General features: G+C 43.6%; 4 protein-coding genes across 7 annotated transcripts; 1 reads left to right on the top strand and 3 right to left on the bottom strand.

Moving 5' to 3' along the window:
- Positions 1-2,297: 2,297 nt before the first annotated feature.
- Positions 2,298-5,098, bottom strand: crabp2b (cellular retinoic acid binding protein 2, b). The gene is made up of 4 exons (XM_060042881.1): positions 4,713-5,098; positions 3,755-3,933; positions 2,797-2,913; positions 2,298-2,684 (listed from the first exon to the last, which is right to left on the bottom strand). Exons 1-4 carry the CDS (start codon positions 4,792-4,794, stop codon positions 2,634-2,636), a joined length of 429 nt encoding a protein of 142 aa, XP_059898864.1. The 5' UTR covers positions 4,795-5,098; the 3' UTR covers positions 2,298-2,633.
- Positions 5,099-6,084: 986 nt separating this feature from the next.
- On the bottom strand, positions 6,085-14,047 carry LOC132450718 (phosphatidylinositol 4-phosphate 5-kinase type-1 alpha-like). Of its 4 annotated transcripts, none has more exons than XM_060042776.1 (16): positions 13,844-14,047; positions 13,361-13,526; positions 12,857-12,891; positions 12,614-12,700; positions 12,252-12,382; positions 11,816-11,933; positions 11,478-11,630; positions 10,754-11,053; positions 9,728-9,948; positions 9,142-9,225; positions 8,979-9,027; positions 8,801-8,885; positions 8,268-8,633; positions 7,963-8,149; positions 7,716-7,803; positions 6,085-7,615 (listed from the first exon to the last, which is right to left on the bottom strand). In XM_060042776.1, the coding sequence occupies exons 2-16, from the start codon at positions 13,407-13,409 to the stop codon at positions 7,610-7,612; spliced, it is 1,959 nt and encodes a 652-aa protein (XP_059898759.1). In that variant the 5' UTR covers positions 13,410-13,526; positions 13,844-14,047; the 3' UTR covers positions 6,085-7,609. The 4 variants fall into 4 exon arrangements, with proteins under 4 accessions (XP_059898759.1, XP_059898761.1, XP_059898760.1 ...); XM_060042778.1 differs by having other exon boundaries at positions 13,361-13,482; positions 13,844-14,028; XM_060042777.1 differs by having other exon boundaries at positions 13,361-14,028.
- Positions 14,048-14,331: 284 nt separating this feature from the next.
- Positions 14,332-15,583, bottom strand: LOC132450773 (extracellular matrix protein 1-like). The gene is made up of 3 exons (XM_060042874.1): positions 15,362-15,583; positions 14,984-15,234; positions 14,332-14,771 (listed from the first exon to the last, which is right to left on the bottom strand). The coding sequence occupies exons 1-3, from the start codon at positions 15,432-15,434 to the stop codon at positions 14,568-14,570; spliced, it is 528 nt and encodes a 175-aa protein (XP_059898857.1). The 5' UTR covers positions 15,435-15,583; the 3' UTR covers positions 14,332-14,567.
- Positions 15,584-16,862: 1,279 nt separating this feature from the next.
- Positions 16,863-24,757, top strand: LOC132450700 (IgGFc-binding protein-like). The gene is made up of 12 exons (XM_060042725.1): positions 16,863-16,995; positions 17,273-18,517; positions 18,884-19,221; positions 19,372-19,951; positions 20,083-20,699; positions 20,792-21,634; positions 21,776-22,120; positions 22,336-22,903; positions 23,203-23,402; positions 23,521-23,901; positions 23,994-24,262; positions 24,487-24,757. The coding sequence occupies exons 1-12, from the start codon at positions 16,887-16,889 to the stop codon at positions 24,494-24,496; spliced, it is 5,505 nt and encodes a 1,834-aa protein (XP_059898708.1). The 5' UTR covers positions 16,863-16,886; the 3' UTR covers positions 24,497-24,757.
- Positions 24,758-25,240: the final 483 nt, after the last annotated feature.

A 25,240-nucleotide genomic window follows, 5' to 3' on the forward strand; every position in this document is an offset into this window, starting at 1 on the left:
AGGATTTCTCTTCACGGCCACGGGGTCACATGGGTGATTAAGGGGTCTTATGACGGAGTTAAAGAGTGCGTGTCCTTAAGGATCTGTTTCTTTTCATGCCTTTTCGGATATGGTACGTAGCCGTTAAACCAATCCGGTCGCTCTCCGGCGAACTAAATTATGCCATTCCGGATGTAAAATAATTCTCAATTATGATAGGCCTGCCAAACATGAACTCGTTGTGCATATATATGTGTCTGGGTGTTTGTCTATGCCTCAGAGGCAAGATTGGGTTTTTGTGTGAACACAGACATAGCAATTATCATGTACAAATAGGCCTAATCAGGAGTAAAGTATGACTGAGAGTGACTTTGATTTAGTTAAACACACACACACACACACACACACACACACACACACACACACACACACACACACACAGTTCAACATGACCTGAGACCACACCATTAGCCCCTGAGGAAAAGAAAAATGCTCATGACAGAAGACAACTTTCAATCCAAAAATGTGTGTTCACTTAAAGGGGACATATTATGAAAACAACTTTTTTTTCTTTTTTTTGGGTGCTCCCACACGCATTAAAAACTTTGAAAAAAGTCTGTAGGCTACATGATTTTTTGAGTGAGATATGCATTTCTGAAAGTACCCCGCCTACAGTTACCAAACGAGCGAGTCAGTTTCAGTGCCCCCTCCTATAGGAAGGGGGCACAGTTGAATATTACCTCCCACTTCCCCACTCCCCTCCAATCAGAGCATAGCTAAGATTTTGTGGACCAGCGGACGAGCAGCTCCGGCGGGGGGAACTCGGCGGCAGCTCAGCTCCGGCCTCTGGGTTTACAATCTCTTTCTCTGCCGGCGGCACCGCCGGAGCTGCCGGAGGAGGAGACATGGAGAAGAAAGGGATTGTACTCCCGGAGCTGAGCTGCCGGACTGCCGCCGAGCTACCCCCGCTGGACTTTTCAGCTCTCGGAGGACACCCGCCGGAGCAGCCGCAAAGCTTTGGCGGCAGTTCAGCTCCAGGAGTACACCGCCACTGAAGCTTCGGCGGCGGGCAGCCGGCAGCTCCGACGGCAGCTCCGGCGCGGGGAGCTCGGCGGCAGACCGGCAGCTCAGCTCCCCGAGCACAATCCCTTTCTCCTCCATGTCGCAGTTCATGGACTTCAGAGAGTCACGGCCAAAGTTCCTTTCCCCCCAATTGTTCTCAACCATGGCCGAGATATCCCCCACTGCGAGTCTTTACTTGTTGTGGAAGTGCCAAAGACGTCAGACGCAGTCTTTGTGATTCATAATATCATCCGAGGCACACATAGCTTTTGGCCGTGATATTAGATATAATATTATATAAATACCCATACATAATATTATTATTATATATTATATTATATTATATTATATTAGATAGATATACAGCTCCAGGAGTCTGCATGCTGTGGTTCAGTCTGACAGCTCATTGGTCAATAGGCAGCAGCTTATTTGCATTAAAGCTACAGACACCAGAAATAGCGCATTCTGAAGGGACTGAAACAGAGGGGAATAACGGTAGGCGAGATTTTTGTTCCTAAAACCTAAACAGCTTCAAAAACATGTTTTCTGGAACTCAAATACTATGTTTACTTGTTGTGAAAACGCCCTAATATGTGTCCTTTAACTTTGCTTGCTGTTCACCCCCATCTCAAGGAGTGCACACACAATCACTCACACACACACACACCACACACAATCACATACAAAACAATCTCATGTATTCACTAGTGAGCGAGAGGGTTCTGGAAAAGGCTCAGCACAGACCTGGATGAGAGAGGGGGGGGGGGGGGGGGGGGTTGAGAGAGAGCGAGAGCTGGAGAGAAAAGGATTGAGAGAAAGAGAACGGGGGACGGGGGGGGAGAGAGAAAGAGCAGGAGAAGATTTCCTGCCCGGCCGCTGAGGTAGCTCCCTGACATATTAGTAACTGGGTGCAAAGCCAAGGGGGGAAAAAAGGGTTGGGGACTTTTGACTTAGCTCATTCTCTAAGTAGGTACAGCTGGGACAGACAGCAGCCAGATTGCCACCCTTATTGTATTAAATAATTTCCCCTAGTTGATAGACTTTCCTCTCTCTAGTTTTTCCCCCTTGGTTTTCCGCCCTTCCATCAAGAAGAGTACTTTAGTTTGAATGAATGTTGAAATGGCTTTGGTAATGTGTTGAAAAAAATTGATAATTATTATTGTCAATACATTAATTCTGATAGGGATATACCTTGGATATAGTGAAGAAGAAGGAGACTGCATGAACTTAAGAAAACCTTTAGAGAAGAGACAAACTGCCCACCGGTCATACCTTTATTCACAATTCGAAAGAGAGGCCTAGCTACTCTCGAGAAAGGGTATTTTTTTTAAACAAGGAATGGATGACATTTTCATTTTGTGGTACATTGAGAGCACATTCCTCTCCGGCAATGTAGCTAACCAAATCAACAGTACAAGAAGCAACTACACATACCAAAACGGCTTGGTGTAATCTGACGCCTGGCTTGAAAGTGCGCTGCACAGTTTACCACAGTCCAATTAGATGGCAGAATGAAGAAAGAAAAAAAAAGAAAGAAAAATCATGCATCAAGCCCCCAAAATGGACGTACTGTGGAGCCATAAAAGAGTTTCTTATACCCTTTCATAGACCCTGGTGCATACCACATCCCCCGCCCGCATTGTCTGCAAAGAAAAACAAGACAGAGAGAAAGAGCAAAAGATGAATGTGTGTTACGGAACATACAGCACATGTGCTGACTTCTTAGTACTGGGACGACTGGAACGAATGCTTTACCAGTATGAGCTCCCCGTGGCCGGTCAGTTCACGAGTCCAGGCGGTCTTGGGCCCCTCCCCTTTCTGTAAGGTCTGCTCACAGCTGATCTTGTTGTCCGACTCCCACTTGGGAAAACTCTGCAGAGATGCAGACGACACGAACGGTGGTTCAAACATACAAACAAACTGCAATAGACGAACGGTGGCTTCAGTTGCACAAGGGTGGTATGGCTGGAAAATTCCATGTATGAATTGCCAGACAATATAGAGAGCGTTATGTGGTAGTCTACCCTTATGTTAAACAGATGATCAGATAGGCATGTCCTTTTAGCCCCTGAAGCACTCGCGAAAGAAATGAAGTCCAGAACCCTGAAACATCATCAAGAGAAACTCTCAAGTTGCACTGAAATGACTTCCATATGCCTATTTTGGCCCCCACGCCTAACGATAGCTATACTCTGTCCAAACAGCTCACTACAGACGAAAGCATGCATTCAATTATAAAAATAAATAAAAAAGCAGAAGGTCTGGTCATGACCTATTCAAGCATACATATATATATATATATATATATATATATATATATATATATATTGTGGAGGAATCACTTGCTCATACATGACCGTGTGCTACAGTACGGTTTGCATTATCATTACCTACAAAATAATCCAATATATTCTGCTTACTTATAACTACACACGAGCAACACACCCCAGACATGTGATCATAACATGACAAGAGACGGTTTGAGAAGGTTCCATCTCAACCTTTAGGTCTCTGACCATACAGGGTCTCACTTTTTGCACTCCCACAGACTTTCCCCTTTTTCCCTGGTAGGATGTGGATTCTCAGCAGGTTTTCCTAGTCCCATCTGGGAACCTTAATGAATTACAGAATGCTTAGCTGAATATACCTATATACATACAAAATACTTTTAACTTGAAAACACTCCAAAATGATCTGTTGTTGGGTAGGCTACCGTGCAGGGACGTCCGTCCACTGTGGTCTCGTTGAAGGACTGACCCACAGTGAAGGAAACCTGGGTGGTGCGCACACTGGTGGAGGTCTGGATGTGGAGGCTCTCCCCATCCTGGCTGATCTCCACCGCGGGGCTGGACGCTGCGGCCACCGCGATCTTCCTCACAAAGACATTCACACCTGAGCAATAGTAACCCAAGGGGAAATTCGTCACAAAGAACACACATCAGTTTTCAGATTTGAATATAAATGTAAAATAAATAAAGAATATAGGGCATAGATTAATCAAGATGTCGAAGGCGCAGAGAAAGGTGGGGGCCGATGATTGAAGGTCAGTCCTGGTGCTGATTGTGCGATGGGGCCCCGCTCCATTCACACAGGATCCCATTACAGTCGAGGGAGAACATATCTTACCTCAATAAGGGAATACTTCGCATTCTTTCCACAGGCTATTTTTCCTTTCCAATTTTTAATAAATGCCACTGAAATGACTGGTCCTATTCTTCCTCCCCCATTCACTCATGGCTGTCTATCCACGTCTCTATCTGGGCTTCAGGTACAGCAACCAGGCATGCTGAAATGTCTAATCATAGGTTGTGACGGATATGTTGAGGAAACCTGTGAGTAATCGCAACTTTGACTATAGCATTAACTTGTGTTTTAATGTTTTTTCACCATTCAAGGAAGTCAGACCAAGAGAGGATTAGCCTTGACTCATGAGAGTTAGATCTTCATCTTTGTTCCATAATTCTGAGTTGACATCCCATGTAGGGCTTCTTCTATTATTCAGATCGGTGCATGCTTAAGGTTAGAGGCTTGTTTTATCTTTGTTTTCCTAAAACTAAAACCCACGACTTTCTGATGCAGCTCCTAAACATTTAAAAATAAAAAATAAACCTTCCAGGCATTACCAACAACATGGAGAAGTGATAAACGAAACGTTATAAACATGAACTTACCAAGTGCTTTCAAAAGTTCTTCAAAATGTTCTGAAGTTTTCATTTTCCATTTGCCAGAAAAATCTGGAAATTCCCTCTCCATTTCAGAACGACGTTTAGTATTGATACACAAAAATATAGCCTACATGCACAGTAACAAATGATTCCTGTATTATTTCGCAAACCTGGTTCGTTAAATTGAAAAATTAAGCATACTAAAATTGGACGCGAGAAGGACCTTATTTCTCCACCGTGCTGTTCCTTCCTCAAGTTAATGCTAATCGAATATACCAATTGACCACCTTGTGCCTGACATGGACCCAGCAGCCCGGACTCGCGTTCCAGATGGTGGTGGGGAAGCGTTTGGACCATTTACCCCAATCCCTTTTCAAAATGTTTCTGCACCTCAATCTGCTCCACCTCCATCGAATTTGGGGAAAATATGATGCGCTTTGATAGATTTACGGTAATAGTTGCCAGATTAAATGTATCTAAGAATTAAATTGTAGCCTTAATAAAGGGACAGCGACATATTTTGAAGATTTTCCGAATTAAAGCTTTACTGAGGTATTTAATCTATGGTTAACACGGCTAGTCTAATTTAAGTATGGTAGTCGCTTAGGCTAGAACAAACTATATGTGGTTTGGGCATAAAATAAGTCACTGCTTGTCTGGTAAATGTTGCAGCAATCGTTGAACACTTTAGGATGAGTCAAGAAGAAAATCTAATCACGGGGCTCCAATCAAGCGCATGTAAATACAAGTGCAAGTTTGTTCAAACCAAGCCGCGAACATAGAGCTGTAGGCCCCTAGAGTCCAAATCCTTTGCGCTATTAACATAGCCCCTAGCTATAGACATAGCCCCTGATTACATTCCACTATTTGCAGTAAAAAAAATAACATTTCTGAGTGACCTAGAAACATATTTTGGGAGTTTGTTTAGAGGGAGATGGGCAAACATTTATATTTAAGTTGGCCTACCTTCTGAATTTTTTTTACATTAAAAGTAAAATAAAGAATAATTCAACATATGCTGGCACTGGCAGCCATCATCGTTATAACTATATCGTCGTTCAATACACATGCAATAAAAGAATCAGGAGGATCAACGGACAATGAATAACAGCATAGTAAAAGGACACTGGATGTAACTGTCGTATGCAGAGGATTTGCGAGACGCCACCTAGGGTTGAAGTTAGCAAATTGAGAAACTCCTGTGGCAAAGGGGACTTTGAATTCAGATCATGGCTAGTAAACAGACTATCTTAATTTTTTCTTTGAATACATTTCTAGTTCATATATAATTAGTAAAGTAATTAAATATTTGCACTACAAATCTTTCAATGCAATTTAAATAATTTAATGACACAATTAAAGAAACTCAAAACACTAGTTGTATTTTCAGCTCCAGTTTTATTAGTGTGTCAAACTGCCCAAAAGCTAGACGAAAGGCAGTGTGGTGATTCCCCCTTTATGGCAGACCTGCTGGTAAATAATTGCATGTAGATATATAGGCAAACTTTAAATGGTTTAAGATAAAAAAATAAAGGACAAAAGTATTAACAGGTACAGGTATAGGTAACAGAGGTATCTTCCTAGAGGAAATGCAAATACCCACTCAGAACTGATTAGTCAGTAATACTGAGGCAAGACATAATAAATATCAGTTGATATAAATACAACTATTCACACTTATTTTACAGGCCAAGGGTTTTATATAGTTAAACATTTCTGGAGTGGATTTTAAGAGCTCAATAAAAATTAAAATAAATTGCTGCCATAGATAGTTGTACCTTTTTGTTCCAAATAAACGTTTGGGTATTGGCATCTGCTTACAGGTTTGGCACACAAGAATGTAAGAATATCAATATATATATAAAATAATTGTGTATTCGTAAATTACGGTGGGTGACTTGATTGCAACAAGTTGGTAAAACAATGTAGGCGAGTTCTAAGAAGGCAAAAACCTCTAAAGTTAACATTTCAGAATTGTTTCTTTGGTCAGAAAGTAACCTTTAAATCCCACTTAAAACCTTACAGCATATAAACACCTATAACAAAAATAATATCAATCTCCCTACTCAGCCATTTCAAATGTAGAAGGAATGTGTGTGCTACAGTCTATATCAAGGTTGGGCATTTGCGTTGAGATTTCTGGGGGAGTCTAGAAAATGGTCCCAGGGTAAGAATGCACCCTTAAAAACATAACAATGATACATACATTCATACTGCCCAGCATCATCTCCATCCACAGTAGGCCGAGGGAGGCCAGCCAACTGCGCCGTTCAGTAGTCAGATACAATGAAACAGCATGACATTGTATTTACACAAAAAACATGTGTCGTTTACAACAGGATAGCATGTGATTCATAACCCATTTAGCGTTCTAAGTTTGAATACCTGTTGAGATTCTTTAGCAGAATATGATGTGAAGCTTACTAACATGCACACCTTTACATGGGCGCACAAACACAGACACACACGCAAAGTGTGAATGTGCAGGGGTTGCATAGATCCTCTTACGGAAGCATAAAAAAGGGAACGCGTAGGGTAACCTGAGTGAACGAACAACCACGGTGGAAGGCATGTTCTCAAATGACAAATACTCCACTCTGACATTCTGCCTATTTGCCCCTGATGTAATCATGTCTTTAGTTGAACAGCATTCATTCAATTCAACCCAAAGCTAAGGCACCCACATATTCGTATTATACAGCAAATTATCAAAAGGCTTGGAATGAAAAATTCCTACAAAAGAGGTCAGATGAATCTCCGAAACACAGTGAGGAGGAGCCTGCAAGTGCCCAATAGAACTTCCAGACGTAGGATGCATCTGGTTCTCCAAAAGACTTCAACCGTACAAACCAATGTTCTCTGGTTCTTGTTCTAGTTGCAAACGCTAGTTCCTTTGATCTTGATCACACCTGAGGGCCGAAAGAAGAACCACATGTAGGGGAATGAGATCATTGTGAAACTGGTCACACCAATAGTTGCCATGACGCATGGGATGCTACCCTGACTTACGTAGCAACGAGTTGTACTGGGCTGCATGTCGCCGAGGGAAACGACGAGCTCTGCATTGTTGCACTCTTTCAGAGTCGTCAACTCAAAACTGAAATACAAAGGAACATAATGTCAAGATAGTATTGGGTTTGTCATAGTTTACAGTATGTGAAATACATGAAATAATGAGCTCATCAAGATTGAGAAAACTAAAAAGGTAAATCAGTCATGATTCATTTAAACCCTTTCCTGTTGTGCTGCTATTCACCTCTTGGAGGCGCTAGGCTCACTGGCTGCACTGTCCCGCATTGAAGACGACAACAACAACGCTGACAAGTGGAGAGGAGGGGTCTGGTGTGAGGGGATGGTGGCAGCCCCAGCAACCTCCCCGGTGACATCATCGCCCGGCACGGAGCTCTTTGGGAGCAGGTCAGGCCGACCCGAACACTGAGCCACTGAACAGAATGTATTCCGCATAAGGAACCGAGTATGCTTCAGTAAATCAAAACAGCTCCCCTCCCTTGTGATTAGGAAGCATGTGTTCCTCAAACCCCCGTGTTTTCCAGTACTCACCGCCCTCTACTTCGGCCTCCGATTCCCCCACACTGCTGCCGGAATGTTGGCCAGCGGCCAGCTGGTGGCGCTCTCCGTGGCTGCTACTGCTAGCCGCCTGGACGGGAGCTAACGAGCTATCCTCCTGGACATGGGCTACGCTAGCCGCCTGGACAGGGGCTAACGAGCTAGCAGCCTGGACATGGGCTAAGCTAGCCGCCTGGAAGGGAGCTAACGAGCTAGCCGCCTGGACGTGAGCGAACGAGCTAGCCACCTGGACGTGAGCTAGCGAGTTAGGCGCCTGCGCAGGAGATGGTGGTTCCGACAACGTGGCCATTCCCTTCCGCAGGATGCCCGCGCGGCTCTTCTTATAGGGAGAGGCCTTTGCTGTTTAAAAAATACATGGAGATGTATTTGCATTAAAGTGCTTGAGTTTCAGGCATCTTCACGGTGAAAACAAGTGATAAACAGTGCAATACAGTACAGTGAAAGTAAACAGAAATATAAATATAAATGGGAGTAAAGTATTATTGAGAGTGAGTGAGTGTTTTTACTCGAGTTCTTTCTGAACACGATGTTGCACATGAACTTCTGAAAGCGCTCTGCGTAGAAGCCTGGCCGGTGGACAGACACTGTGTCCTGGAGTTGAACAGACACAAGGTTTACTTGTTTACATGTTATTGTTGTTGATTTAGCACATGGTGGCGGCTAGCAGATGGTGAGGTGTCTTACCCCGTCATGGACCAGAGCTTTCCAGGAGTGTTCTATCTTCTTGACAAGTCTAAAATACACAACACACAGGTATGCTATTTATACATTCATGAAAAAACTAGAAAACCAAATAGTTTGTAGGCAGAATAACTATGGAAGTAATACAAATACGTGTTATATTTACCTATAGGACTGCAAAATGTCAATGATTCCAATGTATAGGAGCAGCCTCTCTCCCTTGGTGTTACATGCTGGGATCCCTCCCATTCTGCAGCAAGAATAAGGAAGTGATGAATATAGAATACATACGGACATGTTCATGTTAACATACACACGTTCTTTCTACTCTTGCATCAGTCCCTAGCGACTTTCAAATCCATCATAGTACTGGCATTCCTTTGTTCTGATCCACTCTGGATAACATCAGGGCAGACTTTTTTACAATAATGGTAAAGATACTTTTTTCCACCATTGCAGCATTTGCCTGTCAGGTTTTGACGTGACAGGTTTTAAAATGTGTGATAAGATCTCTCATGTGATCCAACATGAAATACGGAAGAACATGGAGTGCCTATCCTGTATCCTATTCCTAAGCCATTGTATCATACTTAATATGGATATAACAATGCATACATATAAAAAAAAAAACTTAAATGTTCGACCCAATTTTCCAACAGGGCTCTCTGAATGACGTCTTCAATAGTGCACCCTCGGGGTACAGCCCTAGATGACATCATCCATCTTGAAACAAACCAACCAAAAGCCCTTACTGGTCCTCGGTGTCCTGGGACGACGTGCCCCCGGCATCCCCTTGGATGGACTCGATGGCGGTGTTGTACAGGGACTTCTGCCCCAGGGGCCGCCGCTGGTCCGAGGCCCCGGAAGCCGCCCCCAACTCGGCCGCCTGGCTGCCCCGCTCGCGGCAGGCCTGCTCCACGTTGTGCACTCCCACCAGGAGGCTGTAGTCCATGATCTTGAAGCTCTGCAACAGCTGACGGAAAGAGGATCAGGTCGTCACGATACTTTCAGAAGGCTGATCCTCTTTATCGTTTCCTCTTCTGTAGCGGTCACCCTCTGATGTCAACTCTGCCGATCTCCGGCCTTCCTATCACTATGAGCTAAACGCCGCGTCCTACTAAAGCATGGAAATCTGTCGTACCCCCATCGCACATACAACGATTCGGTGAGGTAATGGCTCATTGAAAGCTGAAGAATTCCATTCAGGGATCTGTTTCTAAAGGTTATCAAGTCTAGCAACCATTCATAGTCTATTTTAAGTCATTCTAAATAAAGTAAAGCCAAGTTATCCACCTTTACTTTGATTTTGTGTGCATAAAGTGTTTTATGGCAACCTTATAAAGTAGCCGTTTCTGTCAATATTTTATCTTGCATTGTCGTTTTGGTATTATCAATGATATTACAATGAGGGCATTTAGTAGACGCTTTTATCCAAAGCGACTCACATTGGTTAATACACACATTGACACACCGACGGCAGAGTCAACCATGCGAGGAGACGGCCAGCTCGTCAGGAGCAGTTAGGGTTAAGTGTCTTGCTCAGGAATTGTCGTCAGGAGCAGTTAAGGTTAAGTGTCTTGCTCAGGGACACATAAGTGTCTTGCTCAGAGACACAGCTAGGAGGAGCTGGGGATCGAACTAGCAACCTTTCGGTTACAAGACAACTGCTCTACCTCCTGAGCTAGGCCGACGCGTGGACCCCTGATATTTTGCTACTTGGGTCTCTTCCACTGTACTCGACATGTGAAGGACCACACAGTAGTCTCTGCGGGTCTCACCAGGCAGTCTCTCTGGATGGTCTTGCAGACGGCGCTGTAGTTGTCGGCCTCCAGCAGCAGGCCGTCGGCCAGCTCCTGCTTTAAGTCCAGGTCCTTGAACGTGGGGGAGGCCTTATCGCGCTCCTTGGCCGACGCCCGCCGCTTGTAGGTGGAGCCCTTCAGGTCGTACTTGAGGTGCATGCGCACAGCGCAAGGCAGCAGATTGTTCATGACCACCAGCCGGATGTTCTTGCCCCCGGCTTGGATGCAGTAGAGCCCGTAGAACTTGGGCAGTAAGGTGCGCTTGTTCTGGTTCAGGTTCTGCAGCGGAGAACGAGACACACACACACACACACACACACACACACACACACACACACACACACACACACACACACACACACACACACACACACACACACACACACACACACACACACACACACACACACACACACACACACACACACACACACGGTTAAACTGGGGGTGGAGTGGAGCCACTTCACAAGGGCTAAAATAAGAAACATTTCAATTCTGTTTAACTTTGAAAAGACAAATGAGTGGGTGGCTCGAAGGCCAATGTATTATGGATTACAGCAAATGTTTTCATCAAATCAGATTTGTATGAAAAGCCCACACAGCAGAACTGCGATGGGTGCATACTACCCTACAGTGCAAATATAGCAAAGTACAAAGTACAAAACCAGTACTTGTGTATCCCCGACCCACAATAACTTTTTACCATGAAGTAACCAGGAAGTAATTTCTGCAGAAACTCGGCCTCCTTGTGCTGCACAGTCTTAATGATGAACTCGTCGTCGCTGGAGACGTAAAAGAGGGAGCCACTGGCCCCAGAGTTGGACAGCTCAATCAGTGGCTCGCTGCACAGAGAACACTAAGAAGAAAAACACACGGATGAAGATACAGTGACACATGTCGCCCAATGCGAGTACTGTTATTTCAAACCCTAAATCCACTTGAAAAAAATTAATTAATCAAATATTTTCAACAGACTCGATCCATTTTATCCGGGACATACAAACATCTGTTTTATTTGGCCAAAAAATAAACAAGGGCTACCAGGTAGTCATCAGGTCGGATTCCAAACATCTCTCTGAAGTAGCGGAAGGCGATGGGAGCGTACGTCTTGAACCTGAAGTCACTGTAGTGGTGCCCAGGGGTCAGGTTACTGCCCTCCCTGAGGAGTTGAGGAGTGGATGGATTGAACCACACGAACACCAATATATTTGCATTTTTGTACAGTGATTTAAGCTGGCCTAAACATCTTTCTAACTGTCGAGATGTGGGTACCAGACTTGATGTTGTTGTGGTAACACCTTGACAGAGCTTGGTCTACATGAAATCTTGGGTTTAATATTTCTCAGTTCTAGTGGCTCTATTGTCTACACGGAAGACAAAGAACATGTATGGATACACAAGTATTCTGTATTTGATTGAATTAATCTAAATTCATAAAATTGTAATGAATTTAGATTTAATAAATCCAAATTATCACCTGGGAAAGAAGATACTTTCCACCACTTCGAAGTCCTGCATTAGAACGTCCCTCTCTGGTTTATGACTCAGGCTGCCCACTGTGTGTGTGATGCCCAACTGGATAGCCCCTTTCAGAGCAGAGGAGGTGGTCTACATGGACACAGGGATCAAAAGGACAAATCATCACGTTGGGGGGGGGTTGAAAACACACACACACACACACACACACACACACACACACACACACACACACACACACACACACACACACACACACACACACACACACACACACACACACACACACACACACACACACACACACACACACACACACACACACAGTGTTTGAGCCCTGAGGAAATTTAAGCAGCCTCTCACCTTTTTGTAGGTTGTCTCCCCAGTGGGGTCAATCCCACGATGGCCAATCGTTTTCTTCATGGCCTGTGATGAGCTAGTGCCCGGTGCCTGTAACAAATAAAGCACAGAAAGGGAAATCATTAGCAATGGGATAAAAACCTCAGTGTAAGTCAATGGCAATATGAGGAACCATTGTGTGAACGGATATGTGTCAGCTACTTCTTTGTAAATTCTCAATTGCTACAATTGGTGTTTTTTTCTCACCTCTGAAAAGGCTACTTTCTGGTTTCCTGCTAGGTCTGTGGAAAGAATGACAATGTAGCTGGATAAGTATCTTGTTGGATATGGTATGCCCTTACCGAGGACCTGATGGTATTCATTGACTAGTTCAGCATAGTCCCAGCATAGTCCCTCCTTAACATAGTCCTAAAGATGGCTTTTATTGATAATCAATGTGAAAGCTAGAGAGCATTGTTAAGCAATTGAGTTTTAGCAGACTCATGCATACACGACTTATAAAATACCTTTGAGGATCCACAAATGACTGTGTAGCTCATTTGGTAGCATGGGAGGAATTGAAAAATGTATTTACAATTAAAATCTTGCACAAAACCAAATAATTGGTTATTAAGGAGGTAGATGCAGTTTAGATATTTCATAATGGAAGTTGTATTTGATATACTTTATTCAATTTTGGACCAGACTGAAACCAGAAGCCAGAAAGGCTTGGGTGGTTTCAGGTCGACAAATACCGGTTTGTTTACTTACTACTGACGGATCCCAGCGGCCCGGGTGGTTCAGCCCCAGCTGTAGCCATCCTGAAACTCCCCGACGGCTGCTCACTCGAACTTTACTGTCCAAACCCTGGCTCTCTCCTTGACATGAACCGTCTCAAAATGTTCCAGGTGTGCGAGTGCTCAAAGTGCTGTCTGACCTATGCGGGCAAAGCAGTTTATACAATACCAAAGGACAAAAGGTGACGATCGCCAACCACATTCCCGATGTAGTCGGGTTTTTAACAACCCACACTATTAAGTTATTGCTTATTCCCTTGCCGACGAAGGAAAGTTTTAAACTTAAGTGTGAACTCTTAACGTGACGTACACTTCACCTTGTTGCGGAGACTATTATACGCACTTTGTTCACTTTCGGCTTTAAACAGAGCAGACCACTGCTAACTATCCTATATTGTAACTTGGTTAGCTAGCTAACCAGCTAGCTGATCGCACAACAAACAAGCAAGGCACTTACTGACTAGAGGCACATCGTCTCATCTTCGTGAGCTTCCCATTGAGCGGCGGACGTTTGATTTGGATGATAAATTAATGATTTGAATGACTTATATTATGTTGCATTCATTCGCACTGCCAAGCACCTAACAGGGAAGCCGAAATGATGTAAATAAAACACACAGACGGATACCCTCAACCTCCTATAGGCGGCGCTAAAGATGCGGCTATAGGCGCTTCCAGGAGCGTTTCAATTTTTATGACGTTTCAGTGACGCCCATGACGTGTTCAATAGGTCTACACAAAGCCGTTCAGAGATTATCTCTTAATAAGTAATATGTATTCTCTAAATGAAGCTGAGTGTACACAACCACCAGACACATCTATTGAACTCTCACTACAAAGACTTCTTACATTAATTTACGGCTACTTTATTTTGTTCAATTGATGGGCCGTGTCATTATGGTGTTCGTAAACATAGTCTAAATACACTATAAATATATGCACAAATATTTTCATTCGATCTTTATTTTTTACAGAGGATGTCAAAAAGTTAATGTTGAAAAGGAATGTACTATTGATTGAATATAGAAAAATACATCATACATCAAACTTTGGATTTAAATCTCATTTTGTAACTTTTGAAAACAGATGATTAAAGCAGAGGTGGGGTAATGGTTAAAACATTTCACGAAGGGGAAGTAGGCCAATCTAGCCTACGAAGACAGGCACGCCTGCTTCTATCTTTAACAGTGATAGGGGATGAAGGTGAAGCCGTTCTCCAGGGGTTGTACCGGGGCAGTGTAGTCCGCCCTCGGCGCGTAGTTGGGGTTGGGGGAGTCCCTGTCGAAACACGTCCACATCGCTTCTCCCTCCTCGGCGCAACAGTGGTATGCCGCGGTCATGGTGGAGTATTCCTCCTGGCAGAAGGTGGTGAGAGCTGTTTTCCACTGTAAGAAAGGGTCCAATTGGTTAAAACTTGACCATCAGAGACACCCCCCCCCCCCTAAAAACACACACACACACACACACACACACACACACACACACACACACACACACACACACACACACACACACACACACACACACACACACACACACACATTATATTATTTTCTTCTTTGCCGACTAGAATTAAAATAAACGGCGCTCAACTCACAGCTTGTTCTGCACAACACAGGACATGATTGTTCTCCATCGTTTGACCAGCGCAACAGGCGATGTACCAGGACTCCACACGGTCTACGGCTTTCCCACAGCGACGGAGATGACTGAAGCCCGAGCGAGGGAAATACCCGGGGGGGTATCTCAGACGATGGCTGCTTTCCGTGCATATGGAGTGAAGCAGGTTTGCTGTAGGGCGCGCTGGCGGGAACTCCACATAAGGTTCATTGGGATAGAGCATGGCCCCTGTGGTTGTAAGACACAAAAGGCATCATCATCATTTGGCTATCCTTATTTTTTTAAGACAAAACAAGAGGAATTACAGTCGAGTTCGTTTATGGATTAATCATAAACTAAGTCCATATAGGCCTACCTCCAAATGTGGCTCCATTAAGAGTCAGCAATGCAAAGAAACACAGTCCCACGAGTCCCCCAGTAAGAATCATATTAGTTTGGTTCTGTGATAGTTTAGTCGTCTAGGTTGAAGATCCAGAATCGAGTTCAGTAAACAGGACACAAACTGCAGGCTATTTATATTAAATAAAGTTGTAGGGGATGATTCTATGGGCGTGAAATGTCTTGGAAAAAGCCGGACGGACATAGAAACTATTTGTTTTGTTCGGTGTTTTTTTGTACTGCAAAGTGATTTTCAAAAAGAATAACACGTGGGAGTATCAAGGAGCCAAAGACAAGCATACATATACTCCCACTCTATGGTGTTATCTCTCAGCAGTGCTGAGTTAACTCACTGTTATCACTGCTACAATGCCAGTAACTGACATAAAGCGGGTAGGCAATTTTTTTCATTTTTATTTATTTTCATTTTGAGTGGCTTTGGAGAGAGAACTAAAGGGAGAGCTGCTATTTTCTTGTCAAAATCGAGCTTACTCTGGCTGGTTCTCCAAATGGCCTATAGCTTTAACTCAGTGTTTAAACATTGTTCAGGGCGAGCATTGTTAATATGGCATGCAAAGCAATATTTAACACACATCCTTAACAATGAAATGAGTAATCAAATTCCTAAATTTAAATCAATCAAGAAACGTTTTTACACTCCCTGATAATCAAACAATTGGTGGAAGATTAATATTCTGCTGCTAAAGAAAATTTGCAATGTAATTTGTATTATGTAGGCCTACACCTCGGAATTCTGTACAATAATAACGAAAAAATCAATCTCCTTTATTTCAAGATTTGTTTTGTGTTTCGACTTTTGATAAGGAGGAACAAAACATTAATAATTTATCCGGCCCTGCATACATAATGTTAACAATCTTATCACATTTGCTATTTGCTGCGGCCAAGCAATCAGTCAAGTCCCCTTGTTCCAATTCAAAGTCACCTTTGATTTGAATACTTAAATTATAATAATTTCCTAATATTCATTCTGTTTCCTATAAGAGAACCAATTCATTTATGTTGCTTCTTATTATTGCTATTCTGTTCATTATCATGAATATAATGATTGTTATGGATATTTTTGTTCCTTAATTATATATATAGTCCCTACCTTTTCAATGTAAGTGATATATAATCTGATAATGGGATGTAATAGGTTGTATGTGATCCGAAACCACATGACACCTTCATTCTGATTGGCTTATTGGTCGTGGCCAAACCAAATAAAGTACCTCAATCTTGATGCCTCTTATTCAGTTTTTTTCTCCTGGTTCAGGTAAGGGTGATTTGTTAGTCTAACCCCAAAAATATTTAGAAATTAACTTGAGAGGCACCATTTCTTGCTAAAACATGCTTATAATATAGCTTGTGAATTTCTTGAATGTTTTTAAGACAAATATACATAGACTCGTGTAATATTTTATAATTAGAATCACAAAGAACGATTCAATACAAAACTATTGACATTATTTTCATCATTATTCTCAGTTCCTTACCATATGTTGTGTTGTCTTTATACAATAGGCCTAATATTGTCATCTTATTCTCTTTTGTTAGTTGCGAAAATGAATTTGCCAGTACTATACGTTGCAGTTTCTCTACTCACTGGTAAGTGTTACAAAAAAATGGTTGTCCCTTTCAAAAAACTCCAGAATCTGTCATTCATGTATGACTGTTGTTGCCATTCTAATATTCTAATTCATTTCAACTTCATAATTCATGATACTAATTTTGATCTCTTAAGATAGTGCTCAAAATATTTATAGGTTCTCAGCCATTAACGCAAAAGTTGCATCACAATTAACCAAATAAAGTCAGCAGTTACAGTTTTGCCGCTGCCTTTTAACCACCTGTCTGACCAATGTCTTTCTTGTACTTCTTGCAGGGCTCAGCTCTGCCCTGCCCACAGGGAGAGAGTTTGCAACTGCGTTTATGCAAAACATGAACGGTGATACTGATGCCCGTTTCATGATTGAGGTCACCGCCCCTCCGTCCTCTAAAGGCAGCACTAATGTGAAGGTCTCTGCCCTGGGTCAGGACTTCCATAAGGAAGTGGATCCCGGCAAAAGCGTGTCCTTTGCACTGCCTAAGGAAGTGGAGATGAAGGGCAGCAGACGGTTCGATAAGACCGTGGTCGTGGAGGCAAGCCAGGACGTCACTGTGGTCTCCTTGAACTATAAGCAAGACACGGCAGATATATCAGTGGTGTATCCGCTACGGGAATGGGGCACCGATTACTACGTATTCACTCCTCCAAGCTTTAACTGGGGCACCTACAAAGAGTTCTCCATCACCAACCACAAGGACCACAACTTGGTCGAGGTTCGTCTCAGGGGGGGCGCAAAGTTCCAAGGGAAGCACTACCGGGCGGGCAGCAAGATCTCCCTCCAGCTCGAGCCCTTCGAGAGCGTTCAGATTCAGAGCGAGTGGGATCTGAGCGGCGCTAAGGTGGTCTCCAGGCTGCCGGTGGCCGTATCATCTGGACACAGCTGTGCTGAGAGGTACACAGCTTGCAATCACGTCTACGAGCAACTCCTCCCCACAAGGAGCTGGGGAAAGGAATTCATCATTGCGCCCCTACCATACCATGATAACCAGAAGAGGCATGACAGTGTATACGTCCAAGCGTCCCAGGCCACTAACGTCACTAGGAATATAGCAGGCAATGTGCAGGGCTTTTCAATGTCTGCAGGAGAGACAACTGAGCTCTCCTCTCAATGGCCAAATTCGATATATCTGACGGCTGACAAGGGCATCCAGGTTTTGTTTGAGTTCAATGGCGGTCCGGAAGATTCGCAAAAGTATTTCGATCCATTCCTCATGTCCATCCTGCCCACGATTCAGTTCAGCAAATCCTATTCCCTGGAAGGCCAGCAGGACTTTTCCAACTCAGTCATACTGGTGGCAAAGAATGGTGATTTGAAAGACGTACAACTAGACAAGAATGTCCTACCAGCTAGCATGGACTGGCGTAAAGTGGATGGGAGTGATTATTCTTGGGCTGAGTTAAATTACGGCACAGGGGCCAGCTCTAATCTGATATCTCATCCTACATCTCCAATTGGTGTCTATAGTTTTGGTGTAGCCGTTGCTAACGGCTACGGGTCCCCAGCAACTGGTAATGAAGCAGGTACATAGTTTCTTCTTCTTTTTTAAACCACGACATATGTCTATAATTAAATTGCATCCATCAATCTTTTTTTATATCTCCGGGGGTCTTGTACCAAAAGGGAGATTTATGATATGAAATTGGTAAACGGTTGACATTTGTAAGAATGTAGGCTACTGGTCAAAAGCAAAAAATAATTAAGATGTGACCTTGTTAGAATGACTACGATATACAAAGTAAACATATGATCAAACTGAATGGAATGTCAAATTCAGTTAATAAACAATCTAAACATTAATATTGCCTACCATATTAACTATATTAAATTCATCAGAAAATCTATATGGTTCTGCGGAAAAATTATATTTTTCCTCTTCATTTCATCAGACTGCGAAACCATAAAATGTGAAAAAGACGAACGGTGCGAAATGAAAGGAACAACTCCAACGTGTGTGAAGCTGCCCCCTTTGGTGAAGGAAGGTACATGCTGGGCCATGGGCGACCCTCATTACCGGACGTTTGACGGCCACTACTTCAACTTCATGGGAAATTGCACCTACACCATGGCAAAGAACTGTGACATCGACTCAAGCCACCCAGCGTTTGAGGTGGACGCTCAGAATGAGAACCGGGCTGGATCAAAGATCACATACGTTGGCATGGTTACAATTAAGGTGTACGATTACACCATTATTATCATGCGCTCAGAATTCGGCCTTGTTCGGGTGAGTTACTTTTTTTTTTAACACCAAAGAGCTGAATCCATCAATAACTTGATCAATTAATTTAGCATATATATATATATATATATATATTATATATATATATTTTTTTTTTAATTACGCTAATATTCAACAATATTATATCTGTTTTAGATGAACTACACATTATGGAACCTCCCCATCTACTTGGACAATGGCAAGGTGAAGCTGTCTCAGAGTGGTATGTCCGTTGTCTTGGAGACAGACTTTGGCCTGGTGGTGCAGTACGACTGGCAGCAGCATCTCGTCATTAGCGTTGCAGGTGACTTTGCCGGCAAGGTGTGTGGCCTGTGTGGGAACTTCAACAGCAAGGAGGACGACGACCAACTCACCCCCTCAGGAAAGTTGGCCGGCAGCGGGCAGGCACTGGGCAAGAGCTGGCGGGTCCCTGGCTTGGCCGAAGATGCATACTGTCATGACGAATGCGTCGGTCAGTGCGAGCACTGCAAAGGCAGCCTGTTTGAGAGTCTGACAGACCGGCTGTTCTGCGGTTTACTCTCCGAAATCATGGATGGACCACTGAGCGAATGCAGCGCTGTCATTGAGCACAAAATGTACCATGAGAACTGCCTGTATGACGTGTGCATGGGTGAAGGCAAATGGCACTTCTTCTGTGACACCCTGCAGGTGTACTCTGACGCTTGCCAGAGGTCAGGGGTCAAGATCCATGACTGGAGAAATATTGCGCATTGTCGTAAGTAACAAACATGAGATAAGACTATCATCATAGTCTTATCATGTTCATTGAATACTCTGGATCATAGTTAGTAGATAAGAGTCAGTTGATAACTTTTGTTTCTTCTCTGTGACATCACCACCATGCAGCTCACCCCGCATGCCCGGAAAACAGCCACTATGAGTTCTGTGGCAATGCATGTCAGGCCACATGTGAAGCTCCAGATATTCCTTCAAAATGCAAAGCCAGCTGTTTGGAGACCTGTGTCTGTGACGATGGTTTTCTGCTTAGTGGGACCAAGTGTGTCCCTAAAACTGAGTGTGGCTGCACGTTCGAAGGTCGCTACGTAGAAGCCGGTGCCTCCTTCTGGTTGGACGATCACTGTATGCAGAGGTGTTTCTGCAACCCGGCCAACAGTCAGATGGAGTGCAACAAGAAGGGCTGTCAAGCCGAGTACGAGTGCAAGGTGGTGGAGGGCCTCATAGGTTGCCATCCATTGACTTATGCTACGTGCAAGGTGTCCGGTGACCCTCACTACCAGACCTTTGATGGCCATGTTTACAGCTTCCAGGGCACGTGTGTGTATCAGATGGCAGGATTGTGCTCTAAAGCCGCCACGCCTGGATCCCCTGACCTGGAACCCTTTGATGTCCTCGTGCAAAACGATGGCCATGCCAAGAGAGTGGGCTCCAGCACAAAGTTGGTTGAGGTCAACGTCTACGGATATTCTATTGTTCTCAGCAAAGACCACAGGGGTTCAGTCTTGGTGAGCTAAATCATTATTGTAATTGTATTTAGAGATCAACATTTATCAACATAGATATCATGCAACTGTCCCTCTCAATTTATCTTGTGTAGATCAATTCAGAGCTCACCAACCTGCCTGCCAAGCTCAATCAAGGAAATGTAACAGTCAAATTAGTGAGTAGCTCTGCAGAGATCGAAACTGAATTTGGGCTGACGGTGTCCTATGACTGGAGCACTGCAGTTTTTGTCAAAGTCCCTAGCAGCTACGCTAGCGCTATGTGTGGCCTGTGTGGAAACTACAACATGGACTCCAAAGACGATCTGTTGATGAAGAATGGCAGCCAGGCTGCCTCCGCAGAGGAAATGGGAAAGAGCTGGCGGGTTGCAGAGACCCCTGGCTGTGTTGATGGGTGCAAAGACAAGAACCACTGTCCAGACTGTGATTTCACCAAGATAGAGAAGTTTGAGAGCAACACGTTCTGTGGCCTGATCCGTGATCCTAAAGGCCCCTTCCAAAAGTGTCATGCCATTGTGCCCCCTGGTGGCTTCTTTAAGGACTGCGTTGATGACGTTTGCAACAACCGTGGTGACCGCCAGTCCTTCTGTGACAGCCTCCACCTCTATACTATCGCCTGCCAACAAGCAGCCATTGAGGTGGACCCGTGGAGGACAACCGATTTCTGTCCAAAGTCTGACTTCAAGCACCCAAACAACAGCCACTATGAACACTGTGCCAGCGTATGCCATGTCATTTGTGGCATCGGGTCTCCTCCAACTGGCTGTATGAAGCCTTGCCAGGAGGGATGGGTGTGTAACCCTGGGTTCCTACTCAGCGGAGATGTTTGTGTTCCCATTGGAAAATGCGGCTGTAGGCAAAAAGACAAATACTACAAGCACGGACAGATTTTCTATCCACATGGGCAATGCCAGGAGGAGTGCACTTGCAACGGCACAGTAGGTTCATAGCATGATATTTAGGAAGGAAGTTGTATTTCTTGCCAACGTAGGGTAGATAAAAAAATATGTAAGCGTGCAAATCATATAGGAATACAATAGATGTATACATTAAAGCATGGTGATTTGTTGTCTATCCAGGTGCAATGTCACAAGTTTTCCTGCGGGCCCCATGAAAAGTGTGAGGTGAAGAATGGCGTTCGATCGTGTCAGCCTGTTGGAGCAGGAGTCTGCTCCATCTCTGGTGACCCTCATTACAACACCTTTGACAAAAGCACCTATGACTTCCAAGGCACGTGCACCTACACCGCAGCTGAAGCCTGCAAATTGAATGGCACAAAGCTCCCATTCTTTACTGTGGCTGTGGAGAATGAGAGGTGGTATGCCATGTCCAGCAACCCACAAGTCTCTGTTGCCAAACTTTTGGCAGTTACCGTGTATGGCAATATTCTGATACTTCGTGAGAATCAAATTGGAATGATAATGGTCAGTATATAATAATACATGAAATATAATGAACCTGTCTAATCCCAGTTTACTTTCCTTATTTGTATATATGTGTACAAAGAGTGCAATGAGTACACTACATACACCACTACAAATATAGGGTTTTTAATGAAGTTAAATAATACAGTGTGACATGAACAATCAGTAACATCAATGCAAATACCTTAGTTTGTTTTCTGTTTGTTTTTCTCTAGCTCAACGGTATCCTGACCACTATTCCGATTAACCTCAACGAGAAACAAGTGCAGGTTTACCAAGAGGGTTCTTACTATGTCATCCTAACCGACTTCGGCCTGAGGGTGACCTATGACATGATCTACCATATCACCGTCACCGTACCCGGCAACTACAGGGACCACACCTGCGGCCTGTGTGGTAACTTCAATGACCAGAAAGCCGATGATTTACAACTGCCAGACGGTAAAGTGACCAAAGACGTGCAGAGCTTCGGGGCTGCCTGGAAGGTGGCCGTGCGTGGAGTGGTGTGCGACGATGGATGCAGTGGGGACCTCTGTCCCAAGTGTGATGAAAGCAAGAAGAAAGTGTTTGAGAAGGACTGTCAAGTCCTCACCGATCCCAAAGGTCCCTTCGCTGCGTGCCACAAAGTCATAGACCCTGCCTCCTACTTCAGAGACTGTGTCTATGACGTCTGCATGGTGAATGGGGACAGGGCAGTGCTGTGTGACAGCATCGGGGCCTACATGATGGACTGCCAGACCTTTGGTGTGACCATTCTCAGCTGGAGGACACCTACATTCTGCCGTAAGCATTAGCATACTCCATTAATCTCTTTATTTTGAATCATATGCATTCCTAACTGAGCAAATAGAGAACTGGTTGATACCATGTTTTCATCTATAGTCATTTTCATTGTTATTCTATTCTATCTTTCTAACAAAAGTGAAGGCTCTCCAAAATCCCCTAATAACTGTGTAGGATGTATGATGTGCAGGGATCGGGTAGCAACAATTGATTTAGTCTTATCTCTTTCGTAAAATCCACAGTTTTTTCAGTTAAGCTAATATATAATATCTGATCAAATGCATATTTCTCTCTTGTAGCGCTGGCATGTTCTGAAAACAGCCACTACAAGATCTGTGCTGAAACCTGTGACATGCCATGTCCCGGCCTTTCTGACGTCATTTCCTGCCCTACTACCTGTGCTGAAGGCTGTGCTTGTGACGATGGTCACTACTTCAATGGGACTGGTTGCATTCCCTTGAAGGAATGCAGTTGCTACTTGAATGGGCGTACCTATAAGGTGAATCAGCCAGATTTAATCATTGCATTATGCAATAGCTATGTGCTAGCTCTAAACATGTACAAAATCATACACTTTGTTTTAAAACAATTGTTGCAAAACAACCTTTGGTTTACAGATTGGCGAGTCTGTGCTTATTGACGACTGTCAGCAGCGATGCACCTGTGCGATGTCGGGCCGTGTCCAGTGCGTAGATGTTCAATGCGGAAGCGCAGAGAAGTGCGAGATCCAAAATGGCCTCCTGGGCTGCTTCCCTCGACGGTGTGTGTTGGAGAACGAAGGCTCCATCACTCTGTTCAACGGGGACACCGGAACCATCAAGCCTACAATGGCAGCATACGAGTTGGTGGAGCATTGTGACCCCTCAGCCCCCGGGGAATGGTTCCGGGTGGTGGCTAAACTCCAGGAATGCAGCCTGACTGGCTCAAGGACTATAGCCGCCCTCTACGTGTTCTTCAGTGACGTGATGGTTGCCGTGACTGACAAGCATGAGACCTGGGTGGGTTTTATCAGGCCTAACCTGCGTACACTGAAAAATTATATCGTTTGACCCCCGAGTTAGCTAACGCCCCCTGGTGGCTTATTCCACAGGTAAATGGACAAAAGGTGACTCTCCCGGCGCAGCTGAGAAAGGACATCTCCATTGACGCCGCAGGGAAAACACTACACCTTGAGAAGAAGGCAGGCTTCACTCTGTCCTACAGCTGGTCTCAGGGAGCCACGGTCACCTTGAGCAACGAGATGGCGGGAAAAGTGTGTGGGGCATGTGGACCGCTATCCTCAAGCGATTACCTGATGATCTCAGAGGAGATGATGCAGGAGTACATGGCTCCGTTCATTGCACAAGACTTCCCCACCTGGTGAGTAATGTATCATGCTATTCTGTTTGGATATTCATTTTGATCTGTCATGCAGGAAACTCACTATATTATCCATGCCATGACTTCTTCCTTATAGGTTCAAAGAAGCACTTTCTTATAATGTATCACCGAAAACTAAGGAGATTAAATGTATAAATGTGTGTAATTGACCATTGTTTTTCTTTTTCTTTCCAACTTTTTGTCTTTCTCTCACCTGACTTTAGTGGCCAGTGAACAATCCCCATGAAAGCAATTCAACCATAACATGGATTTGCTTTTTTTTGTTGCTTTAAATGTAGATCCCTTCAAAATAATTTCAATGCAATGCATCACAACAATGTAAATCGTGTCCAATTATTTTTGAAATAAAATGTAATTGGAAGGGAGAATTTAGGTTTGGCCTTTTGTTCAAATAATGAAATCTCCCTGAAGCATTTCACTCAAGAAGTTCCTGCACACTTTGTCGAACCTATAGGAAATTTTTAGTTAATAGTTAATAGTTAATAGTTATTTCATCATTAATTAAATATTGGTTGTTTGCATACAATCTGTATGTTAATGTTTTAATAAAATAGAAAACAATCTATTAAGTAATATTGTACTATAATAGTTAACTAACTTTTTTAACTTTTTCAATAATTAACAGTTATTTCTTACATCATTTAAATGTTAAATGTTTATTTCAGATTCAGATTGAGAAAACTTTGTCTGTCGTAACAGAAAATCATCTTTGACGTGGCTCGACATATACAAACAGGACAATGTATATAAGCAGTCATACAACATTGATTTCTGAGAGCACACATAGTGTGTATAGATCTTAAAACAAGTATAAGTATTAAAAACTGTAAAAATTTACAAACTATATGTTAATATAAAATTTAATGACATATTATTTAACTAATTGTTATTAAACTGTGCTTCTGCCTATCCCAATATGAACCACTCATAGGACCCTTACAACAAAGTTGTAACCAA

Source organism: Gadus macrocephalus, chromosome 22, assembly GCF_031168955.1.
Source record: "Gadus macrocephalus chromosome 22, ASM3116895v1".
In the NCBI taxonomy this organism is placed as follows: Eukaryota; Metazoa; Chordata; class Actinopteri; order Gadiformes; family Gadidae; genus Gadus; species Gadus macrocephalus.